The sequence below is a fragment of the Melopsittacus undulatus genome, chromosome Z, assembly GCF_012275295.1.
Source record: "Melopsittacus undulatus isolate bMelUnd1 chromosome Z, bMelUnd1.mat.Z, whole genome shotgun sequence".
In the NCBI taxonomy this organism is placed as follows: Eukaryota; Metazoa; Chordata; class Aves; order Psittaciformes; family Psittaculidae; genus Melopsittacus; species Melopsittacus undulatus.
Genome location: NC_047557.1, coordinates 42,153,207 through 42,169,720, shown reverse-complemented (window position 1 = coordinate 42,169,720; position 16,514 = coordinate 42,153,207). Strand labels below are relative to the sequence as shown.

At 37.8% G+C, this 16,514-nt stretch overlaps 1 protein-coding gene across 1 annotated transcript in view; it reads left to right on the top strand.

The window, feature by feature from the left end:
- The window catches only part of FRMD3 (FERM domain containing 3), a 142,402-nt gene that overhangs the window by 108,251 nt on the left and 17,637 nt on the right, over positions 1-16,514 (top strand). Inside the window, exons 7-12 of the mRNA XM_034073253.1 lie at positions 3,525-3,612; positions 4,747-4,835; positions 7,519-7,582; positions 8,393-8,481; positions 11,694-11,768; positions 13,213-13,281. Coding sequence (XP_033929144.1) covers positions 3,525-3,612; positions 4,747-4,835; positions 7,519-7,582; positions 8,393-8,481; positions 11,694-11,768; positions 13,213-13,281 — 474 coding nt within the window. The remainder of the gene's footprint in view (positions 1-3,524; positions 3,613-4,746; positions 4,836-7,518; positions 7,583-8,392; positions 8,482-11,693; positions 11,769-13,212; positions 13,282-16,514) is intronic.

The window sequence follows — 16,514 nt, the reverse complement described above, 5'->3', positions numbered from 1 at the left end:
TAAGTCTATTGAAACACCCTCTCATTTAATCGAACATGGGGCATGCTCAAGCACAGGATTGCTGTTGTATTCTACAGCAAGTAACTCTGACATAGAGATGAGGCAAAGGGATGGACAATAATTATGTCTTTTATTATTATTATGAACAGTATGTTGATAGGAGTATCTCACAGCACTTTGTAAGTCAGTAGGGGAATCAGGGAAGACAGATGAAGTGGCTTCACTGAGATAATTCAGGAACCTAGAAACCAAGAATAGCATTGAAAATGGTTTTTACTTGCTGTTATTGCTATACAGTCTTCCCTGTTTGTTTAAAAGAATTAATGCTCAATCCTGTGCTATCTCATCCTTGACTTTCATTAAGTTTCACTGCTTCAGTCTGTAAGAGATACGTACCTCAAAGGAAAGGTATGAAGGGGAGAAAATTCTAGAGTTAGTTGGTGTAAGCAGACAGCAAAACAAGAGGATTATTGCTGTGGCACACCCTGGAAGTATTCCCTATTGAGCTACTGGCCTTTGAAGTGCTTCAGAGTTGGAGATCCTGTGGGGAATAAACAGAGCTTGTACATCCTCTACTGTGTACTTCTCATGAGCCTAAAGCAAAAAGCAGAGTGTTGCAGACTTCTAGGTCTTCTCTTAAAGTCTTTGTCTGATTAAAATTTTATCAGGAATTCTTAGATTGATTGATTCCAAGGTTGAATGATTAATTCATGGCTAATAATTGTGGAGCTGTAATTTCACAAGTAATCCACATTTTATTATTCGTATGGTATACAGAAACTTTTCTGTGTAATGATTTCCTTTACTGGTCCAGTTTAGAACATTCAGCAAACTCCAGCTGTGTGCTATAGTGACTGCAACATATGGAAATAATGCTGAACACTTACTGAAAAATTTGGGAAGTCGTATAAAGTCAAATGGAGTGAATGCACTGAGAGAGAAACCTGGCTTTCCTGAGAGATCTGAGTTACAAAACAGGAAAGATGCACTGTGTAAGGCTGTTTGTTGCATATAGAAAGCTTAAAGGCTTTTTAACAGAGCCTATCAAAGGCATATCTAATGTTAAATCAGTGATTAACGAAAACATGTGGACTTTGCGGATAGATTTGCTATAGTTACATTTTCACTTAGAAAGGAAAATTTCAGTAGTAAGTTAGAGATGAAAAGTATATTATCAAGGCTTGACAATCCCTTCATAAGGGATGAATGAGGATTTTTTCATTTGATATTGCCTTTGATGTTCTTTTAAGGCTTTGCGCAGTAGCTATTTGGTTAGCCTGTAATCTGATAAGACCAAACATGTCCATGTCTTATGGTTTTTTTTTTCCCCAAGTACCACAGCCTGTTCTACTTGACATGCACAAAGACAGCATAGTTTCAGAAGCTATAGTTGAGAAGAGCATGCTAATTCTTTTTCAATGTCCCTCTTTAATAATAATTGCAATCAATATTTTTGGTGAGGTGTCACTGCCCATGGCAGGGGTGTTGGAGCCAGGTGATCTTAAGGTCCCTTCCAATCCAAAACATTGGGTGATTCTATGGCAAAACCCCAAATCACATTTTCCAAACGAATTGTCACTTTTTGGTCCATTCAAACCAGAAAACTGACTGCTTTCCTTTGCGCCAGTAAAGGGAGGTGGAAAAAGATTTTATGATTTTATTTTTTTGTGAGTCCCAGTCTCCAATAAGCAATCAGATCATTTGATTTTTTTGCTTCTTACTATGCAACGTAAGTGTTCTAAATAGTTTAGGTCCAGATAGTTAATTACGTCTGTCCTATGCAGTTGTTGGTACATGAAACAAACTTGTTGCCTTTTTAAGGCTCATTTATGGTCTTACAGTTGAGATTACACTTAAAGTTGTGATTCATTAGTATTGAAAAGGGAGATGAGCAGTTCAGTACATTACTACTAAATGCTGATTGGGAAAATAAGCATTTTTGTTTTGTTTGCTGCTTTCATGGTGTCTTCCCCTTAAATATTTAGCTGTGTAAATATGCATTTATAATTTTTGTTGTTCTACTTGAACATGTTTTGCTCCATTGAAAAGTGTTGAGAAAGAGACCAAAAAAGGAAGGAAACAGAAGGGCACTTAGTCTATAATCTTGTGTGAGTTTTTCTTTTAAAGCTAAACATCAACAAAAATGTGATCTGAAATAACATGCAAATAGTGTAGTATGAAAGAGGACCAAAAGACATATGGAAGACTCCAAAAGATGTATCATGGTGTTGACTGAGAGATGACAAACAGTGAAGTACAAATGAGCATGAGTTTAAACTTTGTCACAGAAAAGTTTATTGACACTTACATTGCCATGGGCCATTAGCTTGTTAGGTTCAAAATGGGATTTGACATTCACAAGCATGCTAGACATTGTCTTAATTGTTAAACTGTACTTTGGCTGCGTACTGAATCTCATATGTCAATGCTTGTTAAGTTTCTAGTTACTTGAGGATAACAGATTACAGGGAAATTACTATACACCAGTGCACAGAGCAGTTTTTAAATGCCAGTTCCCAAGTACTATTAGTCACAATGTAAGGCTGGACCCCAAAATGCAGGGGTAAGATAGATAAAGTATGACTGTTGCTGTGTTCCTTGAAGAACAGAGGCTAGCTCTTTGACCCATTGATGATGGCTCATTTTTTTGATAATTTGCATGTGAAGCATTTATGAGGCCTGGCTTTCTAAAGGTCCTAAGCACTGCCAATTGTCACAAAACAGTATTATCTATCAGAATCATATATTCTAGTCATGCAAATACATAAATAAAATAATACTCAGAGCAGTTCACTTACAAAGAGGCATTGTAAACCTGTGTTAAGAATTCATTGCAACAGTGTTAGAAATTAAGGCATTACAAATGAAAAAAAAAATCAAATAACAAAACTTAATCTAAAACTCAAGTCTTGCATATGTATATTCATGGTTAATTATGGACACCCTAAAAATAGGGGCATATAATGGAAATGCTGACAGATTCTGAACTATCATGTTGGTAACAGGCACTGCTATAATTAGGCATGCATCTGAGTAGAGAGTGTAATATGATCTATGATTCCATGATTCTGTGATTGACGTGTTTATATCCTGCGCTGCAAGGAATGTTTGTTAATCTGCACAATCCTTCTAAATTAGTTGGGGAGCAGGAGTTTGTGGAAAACAGATACTGAGGTTTATTTCATATTCAAGCTGATGTGCATGTAAATCAGAAGACAAGAAATACTTACAGGATACTGGATAGCTGTGGTTAATGGCAGTAGCATGATGTTATCTCAGGACTGAGATAAAAACATCACTGTACAATCAGCAAGAGAAAACATGCAAAAAGTTTTCTATCTGTATATTATAAAAAAGCATACTTAAAATAGTTTGTATTTCAGTAAGATCTTTTCTTTCCTACTTTTTTAGGTTTTAAACTCCTTAGTCAAAAAGTCTTTTTCTCCAGTTATTTTTTTTCCTGTCCTTTCTAACCCTAACCGTTCTATGGTTCTGTGAAAGTACTGTTTCTTTTGTAATTTCAGAGGTCAGAGCCCAGCTGTTGCTGAATTAAATTTGCTCCTGAAAGCATATTCTTTGGAAACTTATGGCGTTGATCCTCATCCTTGCAAGGTAACAGTTATTTTTACTAACATTCAATAAAATGTTCTTTTTGCTAGCATTTAATAAAAATACATTTATCTGTTTTTTATCCAATCACAAATATGGAGTGATCTGTAAAAGAACTTGCCTTGAAACTGCGCATTACATTTAAGGCTTGGAAGAACATTAACTGCTCAGCATTTCTGCATCAGTCAAAGGAAAGGTATCTCCAAAGGAAACAGAACATCATAGGAGACTGTAGCGGAGTGTCATGACAAAAGCTTTGATTATACTTCATAATTTCTTTGCATTTAGTGCAAAAATGTCTCTAAATCCTCCAAGTGTGAAATATTTTGTTTGCCAAAATTTTCAGGATTTAGCATTATGCTGTCCAGAAGATGCAACAAATTGTTAGTCCTTAGCAGATTAGTTCTTCAAACTCCCTCAAAATATTCAGATCACAGGAAGGACAGCAAGCAAAATATACAGAGGAGAGAATCAGATATGCATATATGTATTCCTCTGCTTTGCTATTTTGTGGTTCTGTATAAGTAGGGGACTTTAGTTACCAGTTCTGATTATCCCTTATACCTGCATTTTTAATTACTTTAATTACAGTACTTTTTTTTTTGGAAATAAAAAAATAAAAAATTATCTTTCCTGTTTGAAAGGCAAGTGCACTGTATGTTCTTCTAGTTTGTACTCAAGAGTTCTTTCTTATTGTAGCAAACACTGTCAGCAGTATTTCAACACAGCATCTTGCAGAGGAAAAACGTATTGTGAAATCTTAAAATATATCAGTGTTGAAGCAGATGTGAATTAATCAAAGGTTTGTAATTAGTCTGCATGTTACGAATTACATACACAGAAGTATATTTTCAACAAAATTAGTAATATACCTAAGGATTCCCTGGTGTCATCAGCTAGAAGTAGACCGAAACAAAACATAAGTTGCTGTTATTCATTTAAATACCTAGAAATAAAAAGGGCCTGTATTGCCAAGAGCAGTCTTGGTTCTTTAGAAGTGTTCAGTTTGAAGGCAAAATTGATTTTGAAAGGAAAATAAAATGGAGGCAATATATAGTGGAGGAGCAATTTGTACTGTAAGTAAGAAATGCCTCATTGGCTGAGAGGAAAATTATTTTTTCTTTTTTCTTTTTCAAGGACTCAATGGGGATGACTACATTTTTAGGATTCACAGCTGCAGGATTTGTAGTTTTCCAGGGGAATAAAAGAATTCATTTATTGAAATGGTAAGCATGTGAAGTAAGAGGAGAGATGTATGCAAGTCTTCTCGCCTGTGTCTTCCCTTTTTCCTACTATCATCACCTGTATTTGTTGTCTTTAAGATGAACTATGTGAATATTCCTTTGCTTGTCGGATCGTGTTTCTGTTTTAAAGGATGTTAGATGTGAAGCATAATAATTTGGTCCTTTTCTTCTTCCAGTGAAAATAATTTCACAGGGTGTATTAATCAACATAATGCACTAATGCTAAAATTGAGTAAGTTAATTTTTCAGCTATGCTGTAAATCACCAGGAAGGCTTATTGGCAGAGATGTCTGGCAGACTTTATGGGAGTCCACCTGCATCTTTATTTGACTCTTGCTACTTTCCCATGTAATTAACCTCCATTTGAACACTGTAGAAAGATTTATTTGTTAAGCAGTGGAGGAGGTGAGAATGCTCTGGATTTTTTTTTTAGCCTCTGTTTTTAAAAAGTGGACATTTACACAATTGTCCTTTCCTTTCCTTTCCTTTCCTTTCCTTTCCTTTCCTTTCCTTTCCTTTCCTTTCCTTTCCTTTCCTTTCCTTTCCTTTCCTTTCCTTTCCTTTCCTTTCCTTTCCTTTCCTTTCCTTTCCTTTCCTTTCCTTTCCTTTCCTTTCCTTTCCTTTCCTTTCCTTTCCTTTCCTTTCCTTTCCTTTCCTTTCCTTTCCTTTCCTTTCCTTTCCTTTCCTTTCCTTTCCTTTCCTTTCCTTTCCTTTCCTTCCCTTCCCTTCCCTTCCCTTCCCTTCCCTTCCCTTCCCTTCCCTTCCCTTCCCTTCCCTTCCCTTCCCTTCCCTTCCCTTCCCTTCCCTTCCCTTCCCTTCCCTTCCCTTCCCTTCCCTTCCCTTCCCTTCCCTTCCCTTCCCTTCCCTTCCCTTCCCTTCCCTTCCCTTCCCTTCCCTTCCCTTCCCTTCCCTTCCCTTCCCTTCCCTTCCCTTCCCTTCCCTTCCCTTCCCTTCCCTTCCCTTCCCTTCCCGGAACTTCCCTTCCCGGAACTTCCCTTCCCGGAACTTCCCTTCCCGGAACTTCCCTTCCCTTCCCGGAACTTCCCTTCCCTTCCCTTCCCTTCCCTTCCCTTCCCTTCCCTTCCCTTCCCTTCCCTTCCCTTCCCTTCTTTTTCTTTTTTTTTCTGCTTTATTTTGTGCTCCTGTAAGATGTTTGACTTAACTGTGTAGCCTCAGCTATGTTTGAGTGACAGGTAACACAAACCTCCTGCAGGTGAGATAACAGCAGCTGGCTATGCCTTCAGCAGTGTGGTGCAGAGTGAGCACAAGCATGCTTACACATTGATAAATCACATTTTAGCCCTGCTGCTAAACAGATGCCAACACCAGTTACATAGATGTGGCTGCTTTGCCTCAGTGCTCCCAGCCTGTTGAAGAAGATGGGCAGAAGGTGAAGAAATGGTGAGGTGTTTTTCTGTGTAGAACTGGACTATTTTCTGAATATCCATAGAAACCTCCTTGATGGTTGATAACCTGAAATTCTGAGATGTAAAGTCAGTGTCATACCATACAGTCCTGTCTATATGATTCAGTTCCCTGTGGATCTGGGAAGGTATGTCTGTCAAATACCATCCGTTTGTGATTCTGGGTTTGGGCTGCAGTTTCCCTAGGGTTAATTTCAGGTACCCTTAGTCACAGTGCTTTTGTGGTATGTGCTTTTGGCATAAGGATGATATAACTGTAATTTTAGTCTACAGTGCAGGGAAGAGACAAGAGCACTTTCCAAGCATGTATCATACTGTGGGAAATGAGTTTTACAGACTTGTTTTTTCATGTTACTTAAGGATCATATGTCCTTTCAAAAATATTGGTGTATTACTTTGATATTAGCTGAAATTAGCTCAAATTAATATTTGAGATTTTCTTTTCAATGGAAAAGCTTTCTCAACTGGAATGATTTTTCATTGTTATTTAATGTTAAACTCTTATTACAAAGTTTCAGGGGTAGCATGGACCTTCCTTCCAGAATTGTTCCCATTTCAACCATCTGACATCCAAAATCTTTAGAGAAGTTTGTGAAGCTACAGTGTCTTTGTTTTAGCTGTGATTATAACAAAATTTCCACTACATTTTAAGCAGAGGTGTTGTATTGCCTTTATATTCCATATAGCAGTGCACTGCTATTCTGTATGTAAATTGTGCTTTCAGCTGTTGTTATATTAACTTGTTTGCAACTCACAAGGCCCCATTAATAACTGCTGTCAAACTTTTTCTTTTTCTTCCTGTGTATTCTATTTGTGAGCAGTCAGTTACTAAGCTGTGGGATATGAAAACACAAATAAATAAGGATAGACATAAGAGTATTGTCTTTCCCTCAATTTAATTACATTAGAACTTCCAAAATTTTAAAATATTAGAGGAATTACAAACTGTGTAATATATAGAACACAAACATAAGCTTCTACCTACTTTTAATTTCCTCTTCATTTTCTAGCAGTCAAAGTTAATTCTTTGAAGGTGCATAGGGATGCAAAATAAATACCCTGGGCTTATGTTCTGTAATCTAAAGAAAATTAGAATATTAAATATTTTTATGCTAAAGGTATGTTGAGGCTTTTTGTCATTTGACACACTTAGCTTGGGATTTGGGAAAACTTGCATGTAAGTTGCTTTTCTTACCTGTTGATCTATTTTTCCTATACTTAAATTGTATTTCTATTTCTAGGTGCGATGTCTATAAACTGAAATTTGAAGGGAAGACTTTTTATGTGTTTGGAGCTCAGAAAGAGGTCAGGTTTAATACTATTAAAAACTTCAGTATTTGATTTAGAATCAGCTAAAACATAACATCATTTTTAAATTAAAAAAATATCTAAACAACCAATAATTGTACTTCCTATTGCACCTAAAATATAGAAGATGAGTGAATGTAAATATTGCTGGTGTCAAAAGAATGTCGAATTTGCAAAGGGTTGAGACACCAATCACTTAACATTCATGCAGTACTGTGTTGATTGCTCATGGTTTTCGTTGTCCATGTAATTTTGTTTTAATGGACTTTAAAGCACTTAAGCTGTATCCACTCTAAAACACAGTGATATCTGTATATGATCGAAAATTCAGGATCAATGTGAGGTATTTTTGGCTAATTATTATAATCTTCTCAAATCTTGGTTAGCTGAAGAGGCTGGAGTCTGTCCTAGGTAGATAAAAATTCTGTCTTGCGAGTGAACTTGTAAAGATTTTTGCCTACTGAATGCTAGAATCAGTTCTTCCCCTAGGGTAGAATGAGGTAGCTCAAGACTATGGCTTTAGATCAATCTAGGTGGGGAGCAGAAAACAGAGGAAAGCAATAATTCCAGAGATATCAGGGGCTGTTTATGTGGTTTCTCTTATTTCTAAAACAATTGCCTAGGCAGTTTGATTATCAGCTGTGTATGAGTTGTAGTTGTGTGGATGAACCACAGACTGAGGCTACACAGGAAAGCTTGGTCTTTGATGTGTCTGGTTCATGGTGGTGCTGTCAGGTACAGTTACTTCAATCTTTGAGAATTCAGTGCTTTCATTACTTTCATTTGCCTTCTTTTCCTTGCACTTAGAAAAAGACTGTGCTGTCATTCCATACCTCTACACCAGCAGCCTGCAAGCATCTTTGGAAATGTGGGGTGGAGAACCAGGCTTTTTACAAGTATGTGAACCTGAAGTAATTTCGTATTATTGAAAGTAAAAAATTGCATGTGAGTAGAAGATTAATGTGAAATGTTCCATTTCATTAGCAGAATTCAAAATACAAAAAAGAAATATGCAAGTTAATGGGGAATATTATTTCATTTCAAGCCAGTATTATAAAGTGTTTACAATGTGCATGAGGCAGGAGAGTTTTGGTGGTGAATAATCACACTTTTCCCAGTACAGTTTTAGCTTTCTATAGTGTGTCATGGGATAGACACAGTACTGCACTTGTGTCTGGGAGCATAGTTGTTCACTTATCCCTGCTGTTAAATACCTTTAGAATCATAGAATAGATTAGAATTAGAATGGAGAAATTAGGATGGAGGAAGAAATCTGCTATGATTGATTGTCTGGGCCATTATGCCACTAGGTAATGTTCTTCCACTCAAAGATTTAGTAAGAGTTGATTGGAAATAAAAAAACCTAAACAATAATTTAGGAAAGAAAATGTTCTTGGATACATTTTTAAAGATGCCAGTCATCTCTTTTTTTTTCTTTTATTAAGTCTATAAATAAGCAAGAAAAAAAGTGTCTTCCTCCCTATTCCCTAAAATGGAACTTGAAAATAATTTCTCATAAAAAAGCTCTTTCTGACCTCCATTGACCTTGTTAGATCTTTTATTGACACTCCCCTTTAGGCATGTAGCATTCATTCTTCCCACTTAGTCTCTCTTTACAGCATCTTGCATATTTTATAAAAATTACCATTTCTGTGTTGGAGCATATCAACACCGGCTGCTGTAAAGGTAAATAATAACTAAGTAGGAAAAATGTGTCTTCTAACATGGATATAATGACCTACTTTATTTTGGAGAAGATTTGTTCTTTTGTTTCAACACTGATAAAATAATGTATCAATATAAACTATTCAATTGATATGTTCAGTGAAGAAACAGGAAATATGAGCTGGCAAAATACATCTCTTAATTCTGTGTTAACATCTACTGTGTGACTGAATTAATAAAAATATTATCAGGAAGTGTTTTCTGTTGGAAGTACATGTAAATAGGAAAATAGTGTGTGGTGTTTAAGCAGTTTTATTTTATGTTAGTAGAAATAAATGGAGGGAATAGGAAACAATTCCCATCTAAAGAAAAGAAATTAGTGCTGAGGGAGACTCATAGGAATATAATTTCTCTACTCTTATTGCTAAATGGTTGTAATATTAACTGTTTGGGTTTTGATCACATGGTCGTGGTGGGTTTGATCTGATTGCCAGATACACATGCAGCTCATGGGTTGGGATACAGACAGAAAGACTGCTTACCTGTTACTATCACTGGCAAAACAAACTTGACTTGAGGAAGGTTAATTTCATTTGTTTCTCACCTTCTTACTTTATTTTAAAGTGTCAATAAAGACAAACCTAAGAACACCCTTCTCCTATTTCGTCCCAGGCTCAACTTCACTCCTACAGTTCTGAGTCTTCCATGTTCTCCTTACCCTGAGCAGTGCAGGGAGACAGGGAATGGGGATTGCAGTTATTTCATATCAGTTTTTCTCTGCTTCTCCTTCTTCCTCACACTTTTCTGCTGCTCCTTCATGAACTGCTCCAGCACTGGTCTTTTCCATGGGCTGCAGTCCTTCAGGATAAACCTTCTGCATTCCATGCTTGTCTCCATAGGCCACATCTCTTGCCAGGAGCCAGCATCTGTTTGGATTCTCCACAGGCTGCAGCTTGCCCCAGTGCATGTCTACCAGTTGTAGTGCAGGGTCCTCCATGGGCTGAATTGTGGATGTCTGCTCTGGCCTGGTTTTCCATGGGGTGCAGGGAGAGAGCCTGCCTCACCATGATCTGCACCACAGGCTACAGGGGAATCTCTGCTTTAGCTCCTGGAGCACCTCCTCCCTTCCTTTTTCTCTGACCTTTGGGTCTGCAGGGCTGCTTCTCTCATGTCTTTTTTTCTACTTTCCAGATGTCTTCAGGGCATTACTGTGGGATTACTTCTTCAGCACGATAGTTCTAAATTATGCTTGCCTTTTTTGATTTTAGTGGGTTTTAAAAGAGAACTGCTTTACTAAAATGAAGATCGGTAGTGATATTTAATGGACAGGAATCTGGCTGATAGATTGGAAAATAGTAATGGTTAATATGCAGACTGCAGAAAAATAACAACAATCCTCCAAACAAGACACTGAAGCCAAAGCAACCTATAAGTACAGGCTTAGGAGAGTACTCTTGAAACAACAAAAGTTTTCATACATTTCAGAGAAACTGAGCTGTATAGTGTGGACTGTTAGTAATATAACAGCATTAGATAGATCCTGTCTATGTTTTGTACGAGATCAATAAAGTATTCTAAAAAGATCACAACAGTCATAGCCAGGTTGTGTAAGTAATTCATGATAATGACTCTTTACCTTGGATTTGGTCCTCTTGTCTGCTTAGAAGAGCTTGAGATGTGAAACTTAAAATAAGGTCATCATCACCTGGCATGTCTTGAAAAGCAGGAGTTTAAGTCCTGTCTCAATACAGGTTAAGGGTTGACTATTGTGATTATTTTCAAGTAGATGCAGATTATAGGAAGTTATGTACTAGGATCTGGAAATGAGAGATTCCATACAAAATCAATTTGCCACTTTGAAGGCAGAGAACATCAAGGAGATGGTGTGTCTGAAGTACTCTTTCATGATCCTTGTGATAAAAGACTGATAAAAGGTAGCACTGTACTTCATGATTACAGAGGAGCAGTAGCATATGATACAGGCTGCTAAGAAATGGGCTGTATGGAGAAATGCAGCTACTTTGGGAGAGAAGCATTACTACTTCTTTATTAGGTCTTTATTTTACTAGTGAGAAAGTGGAAATAGCCTTATCTTCCCCACAGAGAAGGTGGTAGGGCAAACTTGTCCTAGGGGCTTGCCACAGTCATTCCTTCATCCTGTGAATGAAAATCCCTAGAGATACAGCAAGTGTTTGCATTTAATTTTCTTGCTTTCTTATACAGGTAATCAGTTGATTTACATTCAGTTGTTCTGTGCTGTCTGAATTATTATATGTTTGCTTTATATTTTAATTTGTATAAAGGCTTAAAGAAAAGTTGGAAAGCTCAATTATTGAATATTACTTTATATTATAAAAGTAACAAAGCTTGTAGTTTGCCTTGTTCAGTTCTACTCATCAGGTTCCTTCTGTGCTGAAAATGTGACATCTTATTTTTCTTCAAGGTATGCAAAATCCAGTCAAATCAAGACCATGTCCAGCAGCAAGATATTTTTTAAAGGCAGTAGATTTCGATACAGGTAGGTGTTTGCTTTTCTTTTTCATGGTGAACCATTTCAAAAAGTGAGAGAAAATGTCCGTAATTATTCATGGCAAATTGAATGCTTTTCCTTCTTGAGGATCCATTCACACCTAATTCACATTCACACCTATTATTTTGGTTCAGTTGATACCCTAGAGGGAAGGAATGCCATCCAGAGGGACCTTGAGAGCTTGTGTGGTGGGCTGATGCCAACCTCATGGAGTTTAACCATGCCAAGTGCAAGGTACTGCACCTGGGTCAGAGCAATCCCAGGCAGAGTTACAGGTTGGGCAGAGAAGAGATTCAGAGCAGCCTGCGGAGAAGGACTTGGGGGTGTTGGTTGATGAGAAAATGAACATGAGCCAGCTTCAGTGTGTGCTTGCAGCCCAGAAAGCCAACCGTATCCTGGGCTGCATCAAAAGGAGTGTGACCAGCAGGTCAAAGGTGATCCTGCCCCTCTACTCTGCTCTCGTGAGACCTCACTTGGAGTATTGTGTGCAGTTCTGGCGTCCTCAACATAGAAAGGACATGGAACTGTTAGAACAAGTCCAGAGGAGGGCCACGAGGATGATCAGGAGACTGGAGCACCTCCTGTATGAAGACAGGCTGAGCAAGTTGGGTCTGTTCAGCCTGGAGAAGAGAAGGCTGCATGGAGACCTCATAGCAGCCTTCCAGTATTTGAAGGGGGCATACAGGGTTGCTGGAGAGGGACTATTCATTAGGGACTGTAGTGACAGGATAAAGGGTAAGGGGTTAAAACTTAAACAGGGGAAGTTTAGATTGGATATAGGGAGGAAGATCTTTATCGTGAGGGTGGTGAGGCACTGGAATGGGTTGCCCAGGGAAGTTGTGAATGCTCCATCCCTGGCAGTGTTCAAGGCCAGTTTGGACAGAGCCTTGGGTGACATGGTTTAATGGGAGGTGTCCCTGCCCAAGGCAGGGGAGTTGGAACTTGATGAGCCTAAGGTCCTTTCTAACTCTTTACTATTTTATGATTCTATGATTCTAAGTCAGGATTCGAACAATTTGCTGTTAAATTGCTGTTACCTCTTTAGCATCACTTAGTAAATAAACTGTAGGCTTTGTGCAGACTTTTGTCAAAGATCAGTGTCACCAGAATAGGGCTCCATCTTGATGGAGTTTCTATAAACACAAGGATGCATGGCCCAGTCAGAGGTTGTATGACCCCTGTAACCAGGCAGTTATGGGCCAGGGGAGCACTAGTGGGTCAGTCCAATCACACCTAGTGCGCTACTACAAAAGGTTGCTTTTTTTTTAGTAGCTTTGGACACAAGTGGTCAGCAGGAACATTGTATTTTCACTATGTATGATTTTATTTTATTTGTTTACTTTTCCTTTTCCACTTTTGAATGTAACTGAATTGTTCATGTATGTAGAATGCTTTGCATTTTCTTGAATATATATCTCATGATCTAATGCAGCGGAAAAGTAGCCAAAGAGGTTGTGGAGGCAAGCTCTAAAATCCAAAGGGAACCTCCTGAAGTTCACAGGTATGTCTTCACATTTGATATTAAAGTTTAAGGACTAAGGAGGACTATTGTTCTCTTCAAGGAAATTCTCTTTCCTTTACTGTGAGGTGTAATGGCTGTCATTCTGAGCTTCCGCAATGAGGTATGAAAGCCTTGGGAAATATGTGTGAAGCTTTACATGAAGCTGGGTTTAATCAATCAGTTAGACAAGTAGCTTAGATTATTATCTGGGTTATACATATAATGTTATTACATGAGCATGACAGAAATGTATGTCCTTATTTCATTCTTAGATCTTGCCTGGTTTTGAATGATTCTGTGGGTGTATATGGGCATGTTTAAAAGTGTATTTGATAGTTTTTCATAACACAGTCTAATTGAAAATCAAGAAGTTCTTTCCTGGAGGCATGGGGAGGAGAACTGAAAGAATGTAACTCCCATGGGCCGAGACAGGAGCAGTCCAGTAACTAAGGTATAACACAAACCACTACTGCTACCACCACAAATAATGATGATAAGGGAAATAACAAGGGAAGAGAATAACTGCTAACCACCTGCAGACTGATACCCATCCTGACCCGAGCAGTGATCTAGCCCTTCCGGGTAACTGCCCCCAGTTTACATATGGGGCATGATGTGCTGTGGTATGGAATACCCCTTCGGTTAGTTTGAGTCAGATGCCCTGTCTCTGCTTCCTCCCAGCTTTCCTTCCTCCCTGGCAGAGCATGAGACTCAGAAAGTCCTTGGTCAGAATAAGCATTATTTAGCAACAGTTAAAACCATTGGTGTTACCAGCATGGTTCCCAGTCTGAAAGTCAAAATCACAGCGCTGCACCAGCTACTAAGAAGGAAAAAAAATGACTGCTACTGCTGAACCCAGGACAACATTCTACAACCCTATTTTTATTGTGATTTTTTCAGGGGTGTGTGTGTGTGTTTGGTTTATTTTTTATTGAATATGGGTATTTCATCTATATTTGAGAGAAAAGTGGATTATCTTTACTAGAGGGTAGGAATATAGTTGCAGAAAATATTTTTAAGCATGTTTTCAGCTCTATAATGTAGTTAATATCAAGGACTTGCAGGGAAGTTTTTGAACATACTTTTGCAGATACATTTAAAAATGGGGTAAGTGACAGTGTAGAATGTGTTAACTGGAACACAGAAGGCAAAATATAGGTCTACTGCTGATGCAGGGTAGATTACTTGGGCACACAAATGTATTTTAAATGAAAAAAATTATTCACATAAGGAAATACCTTATTGTCTACTTTTTGTAGGCTGTTTTCCATAGGATAAGAAAAGATTTTAATGTAAAACTATTTTTTATCTTGTATTTTACTTTTCTTTGGTTTCAGTATTTAAACTGTTTTGAACATATTATTTGAAACTCTTACTGTATGTGAAGAAAGAGATCAGAGGGCAAATGAGTTTGCAGAGCAGTGATGTATGGATTTAACACCCATAAATAATAATATATATTTTTAATGACTAACCTTCTTAAAATTCTTGTATTTACAACATTATGGTAGCTCTAAGTTCAGTTTTTTTAGAAAGACTAAGAAAAAATCTAATGATTTCAAGTGTTCTTATAGCACAGGTTTTGAAATGGGACACAGAGGTAAATAGCTTGTCCTTGCACAAGTCACCAAAAAGCATAGAAAATATTCAGCTCAAAAAAGCAGGCTTTAGAAACAAGTTACTCTGTGAAAGAAAACTTTGGGGTGGGAAATGGTAGGTTTACAGATGCAAAACACCTAGATGATATGACTGAAGGTAAACATATATTTTTTGTATACTATATAAAGTTCAATTCAGTGGTATCATGACTGCATTGAGAAAGAAACATGCAGTTGTGAGGAGGTTACTGTTCAGTGTCTTTGTGTTTGAATATTACACTGGAAGTACTACAGACTGAAGACCTCTTGGAGTGTGTAGTCATGCAGAGTTAATGCAGTGTCAAGTTCTTCTGAAAAATATTCACTGAAAGATTTAATATTTTGCTTCCAGACCATGCCCGAAGGAACAATCTTGGTAAATAAGTATGGAGTAGGACCGTATGGAGTAGGAGCCCTGTGTGTGCTCCATAGCACAGCTTCTATTTTGGACTAGTTTTTTAGCTCTTTACAGCAAGCACAAAGATTGAGGGATTGCCTAACAAGCTCTTGGAGGTACCAGTGAGCTGGAATGCTTGTAGTTACAGTAATCTGAAAAACTTCTTTGGATAGTGAAAATTTAAATAGTTATTAGAGACTGCTTACACAATGTGAAAGTGGACGTAAGTAGCTTTGGGCCTATGTTAATAGCAAGGAATCATGGCAATTGAGCAAAAAAGCTTATTTATCCCCATGGAATATTTAATGACATGTAACGTGACCTAGAGTAGGACATGCATCCCAGGTTTACTTAAACCTTCAGCAACACACAATCCTTTCCACTTGCATAGGTACTTTGTTGAGTTTGTTAATCTATGTATAATTTTGAGTCTGTGCAAACTTGAAATGCATTTTGTGAAACTTCAGCACTGTACCTATGTACATTTGAAGTCAAGTCAAATCCTATTCCCTTTCATCTTTGCTGTTATAAAAAGTACATATGTTATAATGTAATGGTTCAGATTCATTGCAGGACTCTTGCTTCAGGCCTGTATCATGTAAGTCTTAGATCACTTATTCTAAAGAGCCATTTTACATTTTCAGTAATGTGATTTTAGTCTAATGAGCCTCATGACTGAAGTGAATCAACAGCGTTCATCAGATTTCCCTGAGAAAGTTCAACACCTGCTACCAGGAAAGCTTGTTAAAACCAACTAAAACAAGAAAGAAAACCAGCCTGAGCACCTGGGGGCATGGCACAGAGACAGTGTCTAGCGTGGGTGAGAATGAGAGTGGCTTGGGTGGGTGAGAATGAGAGCACTGTCTATGTGAAGAGATAGACAGTGAAGATGCAGTTGTTTGTGCTTTAGTCTTTAGTTTGCAGTGCTCAAACCATAACAAATCCTCCCTGGGGCGTCATTTCTATAGGCAATGCAACAACATGAGGAAAATGTTTTGTACTCTTTCTACCTTCACCTTCCTTGAATCCAAATGCTGAAATCCTATGTAAGATGAAGAGGAGTCAGGCTGTGTAGAAGGAAGTAAATCAGCACAAAACCTGCTCTTACACTTCACATATTGAAAGATTTATATCTACTGAGAGTTCAACATAACATGGTTTAAAGCAATGTTCAGTGTGCGAAGCTTGTTATGGTAGCT